Source organism: Osmia lignaria, chromosome 5 (genome assembly GCF_051020975.1).
Source record: "Osmia lignaria lignaria isolate PbOS001 chromosome 5, iyOsmLign1, whole genome shotgun sequence".
In the NCBI taxonomy this organism is placed as follows: domain Eukaryota; kingdom Metazoa; phylum Arthropoda; class Insecta; order Hymenoptera; family Megachilidae; genus Osmia; species Osmia lignaria.
Window position 1 is genome coordinate 8,818,573 of NC_135036.1, and position 20,974 is coordinate 8,839,546.

Below are 20,974 nucleotides of genomic sequence, written 5' to 3' on the forward strand. Positions count from 1 at the left end.
GCGAAATACAAGCGAAATTTACGAGAGAATATTCTTCGTGACAAACGTAGACTCTCGTCCTAAGATGGTTCGGAAAAATCCGAGGAAAAGTGTTGGGTATTTTATAGGACTAGTTCGGATCGTTAGAAATAGAAGGCAGGGCTTGAATTCGATATACAACTGGAGTAATGCGAGTGCAACTGTTTCGTAGAACTTCGAAAAAGAGATTCTTAAATACGGCAGCTTAGCTGGTATTAATCACCGCGTAGATACTAATTGCAACGATCGGAGTTCGCACATATTTTCCACAGCGTCGGAGGCGTGTCGATGCCTGGACTTCCACGGAAAGAAGATAACGCGCGGGCGCGAACAGAGACGAATCGAAGAGAGAAAGAGAGAGAAGGTTTGATAGGCTAATGACAAACGCCTAGATTGGCCGGCTTATCAGCGGAGCAGCGCTAATTATTTCTGCTTTGTGCGAAGCCGCGCATAATGGCGACGCTCGCGGGCCAACAGCTTCTTTCGTGCGATCACGATTTCCACGCATCGGCCACCAACTGTTACGGTCCACGTTTTATTTATTGCCTGATCAACGCGAAACAGAGATTCCTCGTCGTTCGATTGGACACAGTTTCTCTCTTTGCTTTCGCGTTATCGAGATCGCGGGACCTTTTGCCCTCTTTCCCTCCTCGAAGAACGCCGAGGACTTTGCTTTCCACGCCACGCCCGTGGACTTTCGTCGATCCTTTGTTTTCTCATCAAGCGATTAAACTCTTTTTATTCTTTTTATTATCTTGTCGTGTTTCATGGTTCCGAAAGAAACGATGAGAATGGAATCTCACTGCCATGGTAAATTAACCCTGGATGATTTGTTCGTCTCTTGTTAGCAAATTTCACGACATTCTTTTGGATATTTTGTTTCTCAAAACCAGTCGACATTTTTTAATATTCTTCGATAGAAATTAATGGATTTTAGCGTCAGGTAGGAAGAAGAAAATCATACAGAATTTTTATTATATCGATTAGCGAGGAAGAGAAAAAATAAGAAGAGGTCGAAATCGAGGCATATTTCTGGTAGTTCATCCGTCATGTTGCAAAATCATTTACAATCAGTGGCGTACACCGTGAAATAATGACTGCCGGTTTCTCCATTACGAAAATTCCGCCGTGTAATTACCATGATTCCCGAATGGAACGTAGATTTATCGAGACTTACCAGCAGAGTCGCGTCCATTCCTCGATGGAATGTCCTGTGCAATCTTGTTAGCTACTACTGCCACCGCGGTGCATTTGCATCGCCTCTGAGAGAGCGACTAAAAGCGAGTCGATTCCTTTTATTTGCCATCGAATCGGTCTGAAAGCGTTCGCCATTAAAAACACAGGTTACCGCGTCGCTTCTTCTTCCTCTGAAAGATTTTCTCCTTTCAGAATCCGTACTTTCCTTGGATTATGCATTTCAGTGTATAACAGTCGCAAGCGGCGAATGATTTTAAAGGATAATGATTATCCTTCCGAGGAAACAAACATGCGTTTATAGGGAAACTTTGCGATTTTGTAAAAATCATTCAGAGCCTTGAAATTTGTAATTTTCGGGAAACAAAACTTTACAATTAGAGATTTTCAAATCGCAAGCCTGCAAGTTGAAAGTTTAGGAAATATTGTATTAGAAAATTGTCATCGCCAAGAGGAGATATTAAACGTAAAGATGAGCTTAATATGAGTTTGCGAGTTCGAGCCGATCAGCATTGCATGATGCAACTCGAGCAATGATTAGACGCTTTGCGAAATAATCTCACAAGCATGATAAACTCTGACTAGAATTTTTGTTTCTTCTCCATTGCTTTTCTCTTTCTCCCCTTCTTTTTAACTTTCATTCGAACTTGACTCGTTGATTGCGGATCGTAATGCCATGATAATGTACCGTTGTGATAAAGCTGTTACATGTATAAGTTCCTGACAATTTAGACTTTTTGGAATTGCAGAGCTTTTCAATTTTGGGGCGGTTGAAGTCTGAAAGTTTCGCAATTTTGAGAGTTGATGTCTCAAAGCTTTGCTATGTTGGGGGTTGAAGTCTCAAAGCTTTGCAATTTTGAGCGTTAAAATTTCAAAGCTTTGCAATTTTAAGGGTTGATGTCTCAAAGCTTTGCAATTTTCAGCGTTGAAATCTGAAAGCTTTACAATTTTGAGCATTGCAACTTGAATTATGAATACATACCTGAGTCCGCATACTCTGTATATGTAAAACAGCGGTGTCACGAAACGTGATGCGCTAAGTTTGCGCAAGCCTCGAAGAAGAAACACGTAGGTCAGCCAAGTTGATTTTGTTTGAAAGCCACTTGAAAGAGAAGGGGTGAAACGATTGCGAGCACGGGCTCTGCGTTTTGAAACAGTCTGTCCCAATGTATCCTCCGTTCGTTGTTTCAGACGATATTGAACTCGATGCACAAATACCAACCGAGGTTTCACCTGGTGCGAGCCAACGACATCCTGAAGCTTCCCTACTCGACGTTCAGGAGTTACGTTTTCAAGGAGACGGAATTCATCGCGGTGACCGCCTATCAGAACGAGAAGGTGAGTGAACATCCGCTTCCTGTTTCCGGGATCGTCCTCGTTCGTGGAACACCATGGAAGGAAAACTCTCGTTAACCCGCGATCCTCCGAATTTCAGACTTTATTCTACCAGGATCGATCTGCTCTTTGTTGGCCCGCTCGGTTTTGTTCGATTCGAGACGACGCTCTTGTCCTTTTTCTTCTTCTTTGTTCCTGGAAAACGGGCTAAAGTTTCGGGGATGAAAATCGTCGTCTGGGAACATTTAGAGTTATAGGGATTTTTTACAGATTCCCTTAGAAGCTGCATCGATCGTCAACCCTAAAAATATTATAATAATTTATCGCAATGTATTAGGAAAATCATAGAAAATCATAGGTAGTAGGTTTCATTTTAATTTTGCATAAATTAAATATTATAATCTTAATCAATTTTCCAACGTGTTGCACAGACTTTCGTGGAACACAAGTACCTAACGTATTGTTCAAAGGTTACCTGTATTACAATTATGTTAAAGAGACTGTATTGGTTAACGTTTCGGTTTCATTGTTCGCCTAATGAAAGATGATAGAGTGTAACAACGTTATCCGTTACTTCGATGTAAAGCTATTATCGAGTTATTATCAGTTGCGCATTGATTATCGATGTTTAGCTCGAATCAGTGGCATCGCATCAGAATTAATTGAATTAATTAAAGAAAATGTTGTAATTAACGGGTAAAGTGCAGCGAATCTGTTTAATTAACAAGCTTCATTATTTGTTCATGAAATTACAATGAAAAATAAAGGGAAAAATCAGGATGATATTGGCAAGCTAAGCCAATTAGAAGGGACATCGAAATTACAAATTATTCCCCGAACATTCGTCAATTAGTTGCTAATAACATTCATGAGAACTGATCGGAAAATTCAGCCTCCAGCTGTCACTCGAAATTAGTAATCTTCTCTTCGTTTCATATTTTCATTAAAACTGTTTATACAGTGACCGGGATATTTCTGAATTTCGCGAAAAGTCAACAATATTTTTCACCCTTCAAAGACTAAAAATCTTGAAGTTCAAAAAATTATTTTCTAATCGAAGAACTCTCTTCGGGATAGCACGCGTACGAATGGACATTTTTTTTTTCTTAGCAGAGTTTAATTAAAGGGTTCGAAGAAGCCCTGTGCTTCCTGGTACACATTATTCTTGAGGTAGCAAAAGGGGCCCCTTGTCCGAATATTTCGTCGCCCGATTCCTGGCCCCCTCTTTATCGCGGCTTCTTCCCGGTATCTGGGGCCGGAAGAAGGATATCGTTTCTGTGGATCTTCTTCAGAAAGTTTCTCGAAATCCGCCGCGAGCGGTTCGCTTCGTGAGATCATCAATTCCCTGTAACTCGAATCGAAAAACAAAATCAGGAGAGAAATTTTCTAACAATTCTGTTTTGTTCGCAGATCACGCAGCTGAAGATCGACAACAACCCTTTCGCGAAAGGATTCCGGGACACGGGGGCGGGGAAGCGCGAGAAAAAGTGAGTATCGCTTTCAAAATTGTGTTAAACAATAACCATCGTCAGAAGAACAATTCCAAAACTCACCCCTAAAGAATATCTAAACAGATTCATCCAAATCACGTAACACAACTTATTTGAAGAAACAAAGTAGCAAATGATAAACTACCCCATGCAAAATATCAGTCCCGGTAACGAAAAGCAATTCACCCGAGTCTTGTCTTAAAGATACGAGTCTAATTGATCGTTCTCTCCCTCGATCCGCGCTATTACTGCCGGCGTATCGAGCTCCGGGTCAACCCTCAGGGTTAGGGGTTGCTTTCACGGGGCTCATTTGCACCCTGGTCGGTCGGCCGACGGGTATCGTCCATTTGTATTCAATATCGCGGCTTTATGAGCTTACAGCCAGGAGGGTCGACCATTTCAATTTCATTGGTCGCGCCTGGGGGGGTGGTAGTTTCGAGTGGATCCTGACGAGGTTAAGTTCAGTTGCTATGCATAGGCCTCGTGGCAGCCTCGTTAACCTCGCTGTGTAATCCTCGTTACACGCTTATCGCCGTTACCAAAGCCCGTGTAAGCTTCGACAATTTGTCCGTACCACGAATGGCATTAACCAGGTCATTCAGGTGCGCTGACGGGGCTCGCGAAGACGTCTACCATCAGGAAGGGTTACGTACACAAAGGGTGTATCGTTTGCGGTGCGCGTAATTGCGGTTGCGTGGATTTTCGATGCTTTTAATGGACTGGTACAGGATTTAGGGGTTGTTTTTCCTACGTCTCAGATTGTTTAGCTTTCTAACCCTTTCCCTTTGCGGTCTATTTGTTTGAATTATTTTATTCTTCCTAGTTCTATTCGATTCATTATTAATCACACCTTTAACGTCCACTATTTTTCCAATCGTTAAACTTGAAGCGGAAAATTTACGCGGTGGCGGACCGTTCCTTAGATAAATGCCCGGAGGGGTTGGAAAAAGTGACGGAGGGTGGGGATGGTCGAGAAAATTCCGCGGAAATTGAAGCGACGCCTGACGCTCGGACGGATAAAGAAAGGGCGAGGTTAATCGAGAAAATATGCAAAGCAGGGGGCGCGTCGTGGCGCCGCCTAATTAGAATAAGGGTTAGTTTTGGCTTATGGTTCTCGGTTAAGGGTGGCCGGATCCCATCAGGAAGCCGCAGAGAAGCAGGAGATGGAGCCGTGAGAGATAGAGAGAGAGAGAACGGGGTTGGAACATAGCCAATCATCGGATTAGCATACTGATGCTCAGGGGCGGCGCTGTCGTTAGCGTGGAGGGTGCCACTTGGTGGCTTTGAATTTTATATCCTCGCTACAGCCAGTAACCGGCGTATAAAGGGTGCTTTCGTGGTGGGGGAACCACTTCCGGCGTACTAGGCCTCCTGTGTTTCCTTCTTTCTCCTCTTTTTTTTTTCTTTTTACTATCGTGGACCTTTGATACGGTTACACCCTCGTGATTTTTTTTTATTTTCAACTTACATTAAATCTATAGAAATAAATTGGAAAATACACGGTGATTTACGAAACTCTTCTTCTGAACATTGACGCCGAACGTTTTACTATTTCGTTAAGTCCTTAACAAAGGGGCACTGATTGCACCGGTCACGAGACGCTATGCAACTCAAGTGTGACGAGTCGATTCGACGCGCCGTTTAAAAAGAAACATATTTTCGAAGAAAAAACGATACCACTTGCCCCTCGTTGTCACGTCATTTATCACAGGGCACGCCGGAACGACCGTATCATAGGGCGCAAAGAATCAATCTGTCCGCGTAGGGGTTTCCACCGTTTGCGTTACTAATTACCACGCCCCATTGTTTTCGTTTATACAAACATTACCCCATGAACGTATCAATAATATCCTAAGCAACATAATAAAAGTATCCCAATTTTAAATTCATCATTTTATACACCCTTCGAATCATCCCCCAGCGAGAAAACACTCGAGGCTCATTTTTTTCTTTTTTCATCCCCGCAGTCATCGTCGCTGCTTCACCCCTGTCAGATTAACAATATCATCGAAACTGCCGTCAGAAAGACGTTTCACCGTCAACGATCCATTAAGACGGTTCGCCGGGAATCATCGAGGCCAGAAATTTCATAGGGAATCATTCGGTGTACGGTAGTCGGTGGGTGCGCTTTCAGGGTGAAAATAAAAAAAAAAAAAAAAAGGAACGTGGCCGGGGTTCGTTGCGGCGGCACGAGGGCCCCGGGAAAAGCAACGGTTCGCAAGGGGTGATTACAAATCCTCGAGGATGACACACAGGGGTTGGGATGACACCGATAGTCGAACGTCAAAGGCCTGAACGGGGGCTGAATTTTCATTCTGTCTGAACCGTCGACCATCGACAGCCTACTCGATCAGCAACCTAGACGTCCCATAATTATGGCGAAATTATACGGGACCTTTGACTCGTTTTTTTCCGTACCTACGTGCGAACACACCAGCCTCGTTAGCCAGGGATAAGGAAGGCCACGTCAGCTTCCGGAAACCGATTCGTAAGAATTTTAGTTGGGTGTTGAATTCTGTTAATGGTAATCGAAGTGAATTTAGGACCAAGAATAATTTAAGAAATTTATTCACGAATTCTTAGATTACTTTAGAAGAATTTTAGTTTCCCGAGTGCACCCTCTGAGAAGTTCAAATTTTAAATTTCTGTCTGGGTCATTCGCGACCCGTGGAGCGTGGAAGGCGTTAGGTGCGCGGTGAAAGCCGCGAACGCAAGGTATGTAACGCGAACCGGTCGCATTCTCGGAAAAACGCCAACTGGTCATTGCACCTAAGACAAAGACCATGGACACGTGGTCGAAGGCGGATCAAAGGGATTCCCCGGTGCGGCGTGTATTACCGATCGGGTTTGCGTCGGCCGATAATTCAGCGGCGACTTTTGAAATAGTTCAATTACCGCGGCCCGATCGATTTCCGCCAGATGCATAATTCATCGGTGGAAAGCCGAACCGGGTGCAATTTGCCAAAATGGGCAGACAGGTTGGATATTAACCGGAATCGTGATCGATATTGCCGGCTCTGCCGATTATCCGGAGAAATTGCCGCAAGAAAGCGGTCCACTCGAGATTGACGCGTTCGCTGTTCTCGCTTTTTGCGCTGTTCGAGCACTTTTATCAGTAATTCCGTACGATTGATCGAACAAACGTTCCAACGATTGCGCAGGGTAACTTAGGAAGTTGAATTTAATAGTCGATACTTGATACCATAGGCAAATGAAAACAAATTCAGGTAGCTGTTGTTATTCGAGAAGATGGTAGCTTGCTATCTTAAGATATTGATCCCGGTTTCCTTGGTGAGCGAACCTCGATTGCGGTCCCTAAAAGATGATTATTCGATGAACGAATAGTCAAGTTTCGATGCCTGATTCGTGATTAAAGTTTCCTTTCCGTCGGTACACAAGGAGGGAATAATGATGTTATTGGCAGAGATTTGAAATCGCGTTCGAAAGCAAGTGTTGTCAACCGGTTCGAAACTGGAACAGTCGCGTGCACGAGTGAAGCACGCCTAGTGAATCCAATTACTTCATCCAACTTGCAAGTAGAACCAGCGAAATCAATCGGACAAGCGTTTCACGGATAATTGTGTGATTTGATCATTTTCATTCTGTTACCTACGATTTCAAAACCACTAATAATACCCAATTACACTTTTCTCATAGCCAACTTAAAAATCTCCAATCATACCCAAGATAAATAATTACGTATCTCGACGCGATAATTAATTAACACCACTTTGCACTGAGAACAATGTAGCACTTTAGAGATTAAGTTTATGGAATTAATTTCAGCAGGGCGAACCGTAGTTACCACACTTAACGAAGAAACTTAATCTTCCTGGTGCAATTATCATTTTTTAATTAAGATTAACCGAGAGCAGTGAAATTTCGCGATCACCAGCGGACGACTGAAAGCAAAGGGAGCTAGTTGCTCGCCCTTCGCCAAGTACCCTGTATGTCGTCCACGCAAACTATTGATTTTAACGTGCTCTTGCACTTAAGCGCGTCGGAAACCGGAGAACCGTAGCGTAACACCTTTTCGAGCTTCACGGATTCATCCGTGCGACACCGACGATGTACGTACTCTACATCCCTCTCGCTCTTTCTATCGGTTTGTTGTCGTTTTGTCACGTCTGTGTCGGTGCATTGATCGCATTACACGGCATTAAGGTATCGGTAAGCCCGTCATTACGTCCGGCTTTCGAATGGCTCTAGCCGAGTCTTACACGATACTTAGGTTTGTTCGGCGTGTCCGTTGAAACACGTCGATTTGCATCGGCTGCCCACGGCCGCCTCGATTTCTCGCCGGGACACGGTCGTGCACGAACGTAATAAGATAATCTTGCTTTCGCCAAATGAATTTTTTCGAGGTTCCTACGGTGATCGGGACGGGAAACGCGACGTGTGCGGGATCTACCGTGCAAATTCGCCGTGATGAGTCGACGTGGCACGGGTCGCGAAAGTTCTCGAGTCTCCTCGGTTCGGCGCAGGGTGCTGGGTTGAATTCGTTTAAACTTCAACTACTCGTTCTGAAGTGATCGTCTACATCGATTATTACAAGTGCTTTACGTCTAATAAAAATCTTATTACAAATATTTTGGAGGGTGTAGTGTTTGATTTGTTTGTGAAAAAATTTAAGAATCTTTGAATGGGATAAACGATGCCCATGAATCACAGAGATTTTTTAAACATACCGGTTTAATAATTGAAGTTTGAGGCGAAGTCGATGGAAGTGGTTTGTGGGGTAAATTGGTTTTGGTGCGAACTTGGATGTTCACGAAACTTGGCGCACGGAAAGACTGTTTTAAGTACGGCGAGTCGAAAATTGGAATACAGAATTGGTTTCGATATAAATTGGCCTGGGAATTGCGCGACAGAAGTTTACGAGGGAAAGTGGTTTCTGGAAATTGGATTGCCAAGGTTTTCGAAGAAAATTGGTTTGAAAATTGAAACACATCGGTATCGAACCGCTATCGAGATGAGTGGAATTTATTTATACAAAGAAATATAAAACTTTGTCAAATAAAATAGTGTTAGATTAAAGTGATTATCCTGTAATGTTCTGTGAGTTTCAGATAAATTAAAAAGGGCATTCAATTTTTCACTTGTAATTTAAATTTGAACTCAATCCAACCTTTCGATCGTGGACTCCACTGAGTAACCCCAATATAATCGATCTAATGACACGTCATACGCACTACACAGGCGTGACAGTTAAAACGCCTGTAATTTGCTGGAGGTGCGAAACATGTCAACCAAGGGGTGAATGTCAAACGATTTTGACTGTCAAAACTTTCAAATTTCCAAGAGTAAAAACTCGAGGGAAAGTGTTCAGTTCCAAGAACAGCAGTTGAGCAATTAGAGGCGATCGTCGCAAAAAGATGATATATATTCTTTAAGGAATGAAGGATATATTTAACGTAGCACCGAAAGAGTCGTAAACTTTTATTACAGCTGTGAACTCTTACGGCGTACAACACAAGATTACCACAATCATTTCCGCAGCAACAACTTCTCTTCCGTTTCAGTGTAAGTGGTAACGCGTAAGATTCCCTTAACGGTATTGTTCTTCTGACGATATATTTTCAATTTGTTGTTTAAGAAAAAAGGATCGAGAACGTTTCAACTGCTTAAGATTATATTTTCTGAGACCCACCCATCGCGCGAGATTCGATCAGAGTGCAGCTTAAAAAATAACCGTGTATCTATAATCGTATCCCTGAAGGTATCGTGTCTCGCGCCTGGAGGTCTCAGATTATATCAAATTAATGCCCGTCCCTCGGGAGGAACGGTTAAATAAAATCACACGCGGCCAGCCTTATAAGATTGCTAACTCTGCGTCGTTGTTGCAGAAGGCAGGCGCTGTTGACAGTGTCAGGAGGCGGTTCCCGTCTGACAACAGGTGGGCCAGCGTCCCCTGAGAAGCGTCGCTCCTCGAACTCCGTCAACGATCTGCTGGACGACGAAGACAAGCTGCTGGACGTGGTGGGTCCGGACACACCCCATCCGGCGCACCATCAACGCGAGCGCGAGCATTCTCGCGAGAGGGAAGACAGGACCAGCGAGAGAGGCGAGGGCAGCGAGTCGTCAGGCTCGGAGAGCGGAGGTGGTCCTGGTCCCACGGGATCGGAGGGACCGAGGCCCGACGTGTCAGTGGGTCCACCGCTTCATCCTCCTCTTTTACCTTACCTCTATCCTCCGGTACCAGGTCTCTATCCCGGTCCAGGTCCCCTAATACCACCCAGTCCTCTGGGAATCCACGGTGGAGTGACACCGGGCATGCTGTTCAACGCGCAACTCGCCCTAGCCGCGTCCCAGCACCCTGCCCTATTCGCCCATTACCCCCATCCGTTGGCCAGTCCGTTGCATCAACTGAAGGGACATCGATTCGCGCCGTACACGCTTCCAGCACCCTCTCACGGTTCCGCTTTCGAGACTGTCACCCCCGGTAGTAGGACGCTCAGTCCTAGGTCCCCGCCACCAAGGCCACCCACCGGTTCTCCGACGCCTACGGCCGGCCTAACGTCCAGCAGCAGCTCGGCTGGTGAACTGAAGTCGATCGAGAACATGGTGAACGGATTGCAAGAGAAGAGGAGGCGCAGTCCCAGTTTGACGCCCGGTCACAGGGCCGACGGGGACGCTGGCGGAGGGAGTCCGTGACAGGAGAACGAACCTGTAACTAGCACCAACGACGACCCTGAAGATAAGCAGCTGGCTGAACCCTGTGACCTTGAACAGCTGTCCGGCGACGAGAGGGAGCCGGACTCAACCTCCGAGCCGTCGTAGCAGGGGAGAGGGTCGTCGGTCCAACCCTCTGGCACCCAATGCGCCCCGTTCAGGGACGCTTCGCGGCGCTACGGGCTCCTCCGCGTCCCTCCGGGGAACAGGCGATCACGAGACAAACTCGAGACTATGAAGTGCAATTTTACCCTGAGGATCCGAGTCTCGTTATCCGTTGGTTTCTGGTTCGCCACGCTACGCCTGGCTCCCTGTGAGTGTACATAAAATGCCCGAAGGTGGATCGCGCTGGACTGCGAGAGTTGCTGGTGTACATTATTATCCGGGGCACGGAAGGGTGGGGACGCGGGTGGCTGAAATAGGCTGATGGTGGACATGGAAATCGTGTTTGGAACACGGAAGAAACGCTTCGAGCTGCTTGGAGTGTCGTTCGACGTCGAGACAAGTTTCCGAAGCTCGTGTTGGCTTCACGCAAAAATCTTCGTGCAATTATATAGGTCTTCGCATGGGTCTTGACAATTTCGAAATTGAAACTTTCCATGACTTTCAGATCTCGTCGAATCCTAATCTTTCCACGCTCGAAGGGTGTCGAATCGTTTCGAATGGTAGCGAACGGAAGGAAATAGCACGACTGCGTACCCGCCCGCGTGCGTTTTAGATGTAAGAGAGAGGGAGACATTGCAATACAAAAGCACTTCCTACTATTTGCAGCCCCTGTACATATGTACCCTAGTGATATTATATTATATTATATTATATATATATATTATATATATATAAATACTTACTCTCTGTATTAATTATTGAATATAATATTATATTAATTATTAGAGAGACGTAAAAAGGACGCATAAACGCACGCTGCCCGATCACGCCTCGACGCCCTCGAAAATACCGATAAAGAAGGTAAAAAAAAAAAAAAATAAAAGGAAAGACGATCGAGAAGGTGCAATCAACGAAATAATCCAAATCCGATTCGGTCCCACGATCCGCTTTTCGGTTCGAGCTCGCGTCGAACGTATTTTCTAGGTGACAAACGTCGAAAACCAAGCGTTTGCGGAGTTAGGGTCGCGTAGTGGGCGCCACCGTCGCGTCGCTAGCGTCGCGTCGTTTCTCGAGCCTCTCGGACCGAATCGGAACTATTTATCTCGATAAATCTCTCTCGGGAACGTTGATCCACTATTTCTCCACATTGTTGCTTCGAAGAAAGGACACCGCTCGCCCTTCTCCCGCGTTCCTTCGTCTCCTGTTTGTATAAACGTTAGCGATCGATGTAGATATATTACGGATAAACGCTGTAAAACGTCGAACTGTCGGCAGAAAAACGTAGAAGCGAACTGATTGCAGCCTCTGTCGTTTCCATAAGCGAGGGGGGATGCTCACCCCTAACCTGCGTTCCCGGTTCCATCGTCAATCTCACGTGTTCCCGTAACGAACTCTTTCAACGATGAAAATTTCGCATCCTGATGGAGAAAACAAGTATCGTACTGGACGGAATAATTGATCTAATCGGTGGATAAAAAAAGGGTGGTACTGTTCGCGGATGTCTTGCTGGGGGTTGGAGTGCAATTGCTGACTGCGAGGAAGCTTCGGTTCTTATTACCTTCTTTTATTTTTTTCTCTCTTTTTATAGTAGAATTGCAGCTAAGTACTGTGAAAATTTGTGATCATCGCCTTGTATGAAATGCGAACTTGTAAGTATTTCCGTTCAGATTTTTCTTTTAACCATGTACAAACCGTAGTTAACTCGTCACTTTTTATTGTGTAAAAATGTGAATACCTATATCTGTTCCTACGTGATTTTAATTAGTTAACGTCACTTTGCCAGTTGCAAACTGTCATCAAGATTTTTAAAATATTTTTTTTCCTATTTAAAATTTTAAATAAATGCGACCTCTGTTAAAAGTTTCCCACCATTCTATTTCTTTTCTTACGTTCCTTTTACTTGTTCCAGGTCATGCAAATTGTATTCCAAAGCTTTGGTACCATCCTTCCCTCGATACACATCACCCAGCCTATTGCAATAAATCCAAAAAATTCATAACTCGTCCAGGACGGTGAAGTCAGATTCAAAGGCTCAAGTTCAAAGTTGTGTTTCTCAACCAATCCGCTGCTTTCAATCTCTCTAACTGTCTCATCGCTCTACGACAAATATGAAACTTAAAAAAAAAAAAGGTAATTTTAAATATCATTAAAGCAGCGATCGTTCGAGAAAGACGACCAAAACCCAGTCGCACAAGACGTTCAGTCACAGAAAGAGATTCAACGTAAGAAATAAGAAGAAATACCGTGAAAAATTTGTCAAATCAATGCGCAAACTATTAAGACTAGAACGCGCACATTTTTGTGCGTATACCAGGGCCGTATCGTCTAGTAACGGGGCCCTGTGCAATCGTGGCGAGAAACTCCGCGACGTTTCCTCAAAGTTTCGCGACAAACTTGCTCAACCATCGATCTCTTTATTTTATCCACTCTTTTCACCGTTGCGGTTATTTCTCGAAGCGATTTGCGTATAGTCTTGTGCTTTGAGAGAAAGAGAGAGGGAGAACACGTTGTCGAGAAGAAAAAAATAAGAAGCAATAAAATAAATGAACAAAAGACAAATGTAACTCGACGAGAATCGAAATGTTCTAAAAAGAAAAAAAAGGAAACTAACACGAAAACTCGTGATATTCCGTGGCTTGTATTGTATATTGTACATCCACCAAGCCCAAACCCCTGCTCCGCCACCCCCTACCTCCCAGAAACGCCCTCCGAGATCCACGTGACTAAGAATTATATATATATATATATATTAATTTAAAAATACTATGTTGACTTGTTTCTCTCTTTTTAATCATGATCATCCTTTTCCATTTGTTTTAGCAACCAGAAGAAAACGCAACCATCAACCCCTTGCCTCGTTACCTTGGAATCCATTTTTCCTTCGAAATCCTCAATTCTGTAATTTATATTTTCTATATCGTCCCAGGTAAGTGGTCATTCAAATCTAATTTTCTCAAAAGTAATTTTCTCAGAAATTCAACTATAGGGAAAGGAAAGCCTACCCCTTAATTTCAATTGATTTTAGCCTCGTGAAACAGCCCCTTTTATGGCTGTGCCACAATCGTGTCGCAATTTGACTCCGTGTAGAAAAAAGGATGAATTTTGTTGTCGCTTTTGCTGACAAAACGGAAACTCGTCGTTTGCTGTCGGATCTAGTAATCAGTGTTAATCGCGTGATCGATCTCCGACGTAAGTGGGATAATAATCGTTCTCGCTGACAAGGACACGGCTCGTTCCGATCGGCAAACGGTCGTTGAATAAACAAAATCGTCCGATTAAAAATCAACCAGGGCTGTTGAATTTTTCTCGTCGCGTCCGAGCCTCTGCTTACCTCCTCTCTCCCCATAAAAGCTAACGACTTAATCGCACGTGAACGTACAAATTGCGTGATTGTATAATTAGAACACCGACCCGTGGACCGTGTAAGTCGCTGCTTTTTTCTCGACCAACGCGAAACTTTACGGTGGAACAACCCTTTTTTCTTTCTTCCTTTTCTTACGCAAATATCGCGATCGCTGTTGTAAACAAGCAACCTGGGTATAAATAATTCATGCACACCCGTGTGGACCCACGAAAAAAAGCGACCCCGGGGCGACGAATTTGCGTACCGCGGTTACTTCCTGGCAAATTTTCAGTTGCCTGTTAATTTCCTGCTAATTGACGACGGTTTAATGATCCAAGGTTCGATACAGGTTTAACCGGCACGGTATCGAGAATCGTTTTGGAAAACGCTTTGCTGTAAATCGCTCGCCTTCTGTAATATAATTTAGCTGAAATAATATAACCGATTTTAAAGCAAGGAGGGCCAACAATTTCGGCAACGAGTAATGAATGTAAACCTCTTTTCCGCGATGAGACGTTGTAAACTGTTCAATGTAATCGCGAAATCTTCGTGAATGGTAGACTGCTTTTTACCTGGGTGTTCCTCGTTAATATCGCAATTTTCAACGAGACGATAACGAGTTTTAACGAGTGACGATAAAAAATTCACATGATCCACAAGCCTTGTATCGCGACCGGAATAAATACATTGTTACTTCTTTTTTCTACACCTCCTACGAAAGTTCGCGTGATGAAAATGTTGCCGCGTAAATGTTTAAAGGCTCGCCAGGCCGGAATTCGTCGCATGTTTCAGCTGCCTCGATTATCCTTCCAGCTCGATGAATCTTTCATGGCCGCGGTTTAACACCGCGATGTTAGAAAATTAGAAAGCTGTTCGACATCGGAACTGATCGCGATTAATTATCGACGGTTCAGGGAAGGTAGGAAGGTGGATAGAACGGAAGAAGAGCAGTTTTGTTGGTACGTAAGTCTGTCAATTAAATGGATTTCTTAGTTTGGCTCGCCTTTTAAACCGGTGACGCGACAGAAAAATGCATCGGCGAGGAAAAATATGGCGATATAGCGGGGAACAGAAACGAGCGGCAGTCACGTCAATGCCTAATCTGGAAAATCTACGAGCCGTGACATTCCATTTTCATGGTCAATTAATGCAACGCAATCGATCCGACGACGGCGTCGCGCTGACACCGTTTTCCTCATCCTTTCACTCGTGATTTTTCATCCTCGTAGTCTGATAATTCCTCGTCCGACCTCTCGACGCGTGCCACGAAATTGGAGGAAAGCAATTAATCGGCCCCGAAACGATAGACTTCGTTGAAACGAATTTCAACGAAGGGGTTCGTTTTACATACGACTTTTTAAGGAACCGCTAATCCACCACCGATGGGGTATGCTAATACCAGCTGTATCGCGTTTAAGAACAACGAAAAGACGAGCAGCTTTCGTGATCGAATCGATTACCGCGAAACTGCTCGGCTGAAATAAAATCGAAAAACGAGCCGTATTAAAGTCCACCGATACTTATCTTTCTACTATTGGAATCTCTTCGTCTCTGGTTTCATTCATTCGTGATCATTTCATGGGAAAAATTGCTATTCCCTTTCAAATTTATCAATCATCAATTTTATTTAACATGGACACTCTTTTCTATGAAAAAAATTATAAAAATTAGGAGGTATAATAATTTTTATTTTAGAGCTTCAAATTTGATAATGGGTTAATTTTACAATATTCTCATTTAAATGAATAAAAAATATACCTTTCGTACAAACGATATAAAAATAATTGAAGTAACGATATAAAGTTACAAATGTACAGACTAATTCGAATATCAATCGAGAGTCCAGACAGAGGTTCCCGTAGAAAAAGGATCCGTGTCTGATGGGAATCGAAGGAAACGCAGCTCCTAGCCGAACCAATTTGTATGCTGATGGCTATCTCCATGGAATAATTTATAAACGATATTAAAGCGCGCTCTTTGGCCGGGGCACGCTATGTACGCGCTTGGTACCGGCTACCCTTTTACAACCAACCCCTTCGCCAGGGGGGGTGGACTCGAATTCATCGTCGAAAATGCAATCTGTCATCGCGTATCGGCTGGGAGGATACGATTCCTTTCCATTAAATGGAAATCTGTTTAGATCACGAGGGATCAATCGGACATTTAAAAGGGTGGTTTCGAACAAAGGATAATATTTCTTTTGTAGAGAAATTACTACACATTTCAAGAGTGTTAAATTCATTTATTTTGTTAGGATTCAAATACAATTGTATGAATAATAAAAAAGAAGAATTGATCCGATAGAAAATAGTAAAGCAGAGAATAGCTTCTTCTACTAGCATGATAAATAGAAGATTAGGAAGCAACTCGAACACCCAGTGGCCTTTGAAACGAGTCCACGGGACGGTTAGCCGGGTCCTGGGGGGATTTCGAGGTTGAAGGGAATTGGGGACCACTCGACAATCCGATAGCGACGTGGATTTAATTGACACCGGGAGGTGTCACAGCGCTAAACTATGCAAAGTGGCCGACTTGGCGGTCGGCTTTCTCCTTCTGAAGTCTTTCCAGTCGATCTGAGAAGCATTTCTGAGGCTCGTCGACGGCGATCCAGTTGAGAAATTAAGGCTACGCGTCCCCTGGAGACGTGTTTTTCACTTGATCGATCGATCCGCCGTCGAGCCGATAGCTTTTCGGGGATACGTGTTTTTCTCTTCCACCGAATGACGTCAAGTGGCGAGGATGACAAGGGGACATTACTAGTTTATTCTTGGATGATAATGATGAACTTTTGGTGCTAGGATAGATAACAAAACAGGACTGACGTGACCGAGTCAAACGAACAGCATTTTCTTACGTCGTCCTCCTTATCTTCCGTCATCTTCTGGCTAATTGCACGGTGCTATCATAATAAGAAGAGAAGAAGAGCATCGATAGAAGCACGCATTAGATGCGTTGCCATCAATTAAGTTCAGGTTCTCCAGTTCTAATCATAAAGACTTCAGGAACACGCATTACACACTCGAAGGTCCATCCTAATCGATCGTCCAGGATCCATTACCTCGATCCATCGAAACTGTCCCCTTCGCGACAGGAACAATCAGCCAGTCTTAGGGCGTTCTGTTTCACCCAGGTGGTGGAATGAGGCACGGTGGAAAAAAATCCTTCGGCGACGCGAAACAACGGCGTCGACGGTGGAAAAAAATGGCGAAAAATGCGAACTTCTCACCGCGGTCGGCGACAAAGGGCTGCTCGCGGCGGCCAGATAAATCTTTCCGTCTCTGTTGCACCTCTCTCCGGTTAGCTGAACGCCCAACCTCGAATCCCCTTTCTGGTCCAGGTTAACCCGTTCACCCTGCCCCCGCCACGGTTGCCTCTCATTTACACTACGAGCAGCAGGATTTACTGGCCGCAGAATACAATGCGGACCTGTCCGTGTCCATCCAGCGAGACCGGGAGCCATCCTCTAGTCGTGTACCTCTTGGTCGCGGCTATAGATATCCGGCCCGTTTCCACGCCGTCTTCGTTCGTCGCCGATGCAAAGAGGAATAATAGGAGCCGAGAAGTGTCGCCGGCCGTATTTCGGTGCGGATTTACGCCGACGTTCGACGCAACATCGTTTTTTCATTCTTTTTTTCCCTTACGGATCCAACTACGCTGATTAATTGGGCCAAGTTTCGGGGATGTTAATTGACACGGTCCGACTCGAACGTTTGAGGACTCTAGAGACGGTTTAGGGGTCTAACGAGGAGAGGAATTAGTGGTTACCGAGATAGAGGGGTGGGTACCTTTAAGTTAAAGACTAATTGCTTTTAGAAGGGTATAGATTTATACTTTCATTTATTCTGGGAATTCTTTCACTGTATCATGAGATTGGAAATTTCAGATTAGAATATCTGACAGCAAACAAGGTCCACAATTATCCACGAATTTCATTAGAAGATTCTCCCCTGTATCTCGACCCAGTGACAACGAGATCGTAACAGCCGGTGGAATCTCGAGCAGCCAGTTCCCAGAGTAGCATCGTTTCGACGATCCCTTTGCCGAGGCATCTCCAGAATCCAACCACCCATTCTCACCTGGACACCAAAGTCACCTTTCTTCTGGGGGTGAGAGAAGTGTACCAATGCGCGAGGCAGGTTCCCTAAACGCGACGTAACAGTTCGGCCCTTTTAAGAGGCACCGTGCGGCTCCCTCAAACGCGCCGACAAACGTTGTCCCCGGTAAGAAACCCCCTCCTACCGATCAACCCTTTCCCAAACTGTACACCGCAGCCAGCCGCGCCTCGTTCTTCCGTGAAACCACGATCGCTGACTTTCGTGGACCAGGTGCGAATGGAGTACCAGCCTTTCGTCGCTCTGCCCTTATTAGAGATTCTCGAAACGGGAAGCGGAATGAATGTGGATCGGTTAAATCGATAGGGCATCTGGTCCGTGTAATGTCAGAAAATATGTGATCAAGAAGAATGTAGGAATAGGAGTTAATTATCGTTGGGATAATTAAGAATTTAATCCGGGATGAATGAAATCCAATAGAGGAATGTCCAGGACGTTCCTCAAAACTTCTTCGCCGATCCCAAGCAGATTTGCCGGTTCGAGGATTTACCGTCGTCGGAACAGAGGTGACCAATAAAACCGCGGCTGTTCGGGCATTACTCGGTCGTTCAAGGTCCACGCGTAAATACAAAGTCCGACTCGCTCTTCTCCTCCCCCTTTTCACGAACGGATCGTGTGGGAGTGACTGTTGGCCGCGGCTGATTTGCGATCAATTTGCCCTAATTTACAATCGGTGCCCTCAGCGTCTCCTGGCCATGAAAGGCGCGTCGACCGGGGCCCTCGTCGCGTTCCTCCCCATCGGCCAACTAAACATTCATCCTGGCCGACGAGAAATTAATCGAACGGCTTGTAAAACGTCGCTCGGCCTTTGCTGACTCTCTGCTCGGACCTTCTGAACGATTTCAGGATAGGATGGGAACTATGTCGTTTGAATCAAGGATATTGACTAGGTACATCCATTATGTTTATAATTCTCATTGTCTTCGGTATTTTATATTTTTATTTTGTTAATCGATACTTTCCTAACACTTCAAATCATTGAATACATCCTGATTCATTGAACACAAGCATCCTCTTCTATCGAATTTTAAAAATACAAACACTTAATAAACGGCTCGGTGATGTTTCAATTTTTTCAACAGTCCAATATTTAATCATCGATTAAAACAAACGTTCCACACTAGAGAAGACACTCTTGACAAGGAAACATAACAAACAGTACACGCTGTCGAGTGAATTAAAATTTGCTCGAATCGGTAACGGATACGAGGCTGAATCACGAATACCCTTTCGAGACTCTGAAGACAGCGGAATGTTTCGAGCTGTTTTATCATTGAATCAATCGGGCTTCCAGACGTTTTTCACACTTTCAAATTTATTAATAACGTTGACCGTAGGATTTACGAGTAACGGTATCGTTACCGGCTCTTGATGGTTTCATTCGTTTTCAGGTCTGCCGGAATCGTGGTAAAAATAATGGCAGGAAATATAAATTTCAGCCTAGACTGACGGCCAGATAAGCGACCGACTGGTTCTCCGGCAGACACTGTTTTAATTACTTTATTATTTGCCCGGTAGAAAGCCTGGCTTGGTTCGAACAGAATCAGACAAAATGGTATAGGTGTCGGGTAAAGAAATAAGTTCACACTTTAACACGAAGAAAACTTAAATTTTTATTTTCTTATCGCTACAATAATTCGCAATAATTTGACAGATTAACACAGGTCCGTCTATCAAACTCTGCGAGAAAAATCATGAATTTATCAAAGTAACGTTAAAATTTCCCTAAAATACAAAAGGTACGCAGAAGACCGGGAGGAAATGCGTCGAGGGTACGGCTGTATTTCAGCGTCTCGGTTTCATGGGGTCCTCTAATACATAACGTTGGTCCCCTGACAAAGGACTCGTGGTGAGATGGTAGCCTACAAGATCGGATAATATGGGTAGTTATTTGTCGGCGCCGATGTTGGATTTTCGTACGAATGTGTTGACCCGTCCATGCGAGGGCCCCCCGCAGTGACGGTGCCGCCGGTTCCGGGGCCCTATACCCCCTCCATCGTTTCACTTTTCCTTTGTCTTTCTTCATCGCTCCTTCCATTCCACTCTCCTCCCTCTTATCTCAACGTTTCTCATCATTTTTCGCGCTCTATCCGCCGACCATTCGCGTTTCGAGTAGATCAGATTAAACGCGAAACGGGCATTAATAGGGACCCTTCGGCCGTGTTGGTCCCTTTTCGAGGAGGAGCACGAAAGCTTTCGGTGGCTGATCGAGCCTGATGACTTTCGACGATCCCAGGGTTTCTCCTTCTTTGTGGGGCCATTTTTGAAATTGCCTTGGGTACGGCATCAATCTTCGTGGAAGGGCCAGTGTTGTCGCCGGTCGGATGACGACGGCGTCGCGTTTCTAAATTGTAACCTGAAATATGAATTTTTACGGGTGAATAAAATACACTTTGTTACTGATAATCATCGCTAAACGCCACTAAACCTGGCGACGTTTATTAGCGGTGCCGTCTAAAATTCCTTTTACGACTCGAACCGACGAGACTGGAACCATTTCGGCCATTGTGATCCTTTTTAACACTCGTTTTCAGCCGCACACCTCGCGATTGTATAAATAATCATGCGTACATCATATAATAATCTCGACGCAAAGATGTATCCATCGAAGGATTCGAAGGGGATTTCAATTCAACCTTATCTCTGGAATAACCTTGATTCATTTTTTGTTTCAGGAGGCGGGGGTCTTTAAAATTTGGCAATTT

The 20,974-nt window shown here is 44.5% G+C and overlaps 1 protein-coding gene across 3 annotated transcripts in view; it reads left to right on the top strand.

Moving 5' to 3' along the window:
* Window positions 1–12,972, top strand: part of bi (T-box transcription factor bifid) — a 77,754-nt gene extending 64,782 nt beyond the window's left edge. For 2 of the 3 annotated variants that reach the window (XM_034325775.2, XM_034325773.2), the window contains exons 5-7: window positions 2,404–2,550; window positions 3,958–4,034; window positions 9,884–12,972. In XM_034325775.2, the coding sequence (XP_034181666.1) occupies window positions 2,404–2,550; window positions 3,958–4,034; window positions 9,884–10,691 (1,032 nt within the window). In that variant the 3' untranslated portion in view covers window positions 10,692–12,972. The remainder of the gene's footprint in view (window positions 1–2,403; window positions 2,551–3,957; window positions 4,035–9,883) is intronic. The other variant, XM_034325774.2, reaches the window with a different exon arrangement.
* The last annotated feature ends 8,002 nt before the right edge of the window (window positions 12,973–20,974 follow it).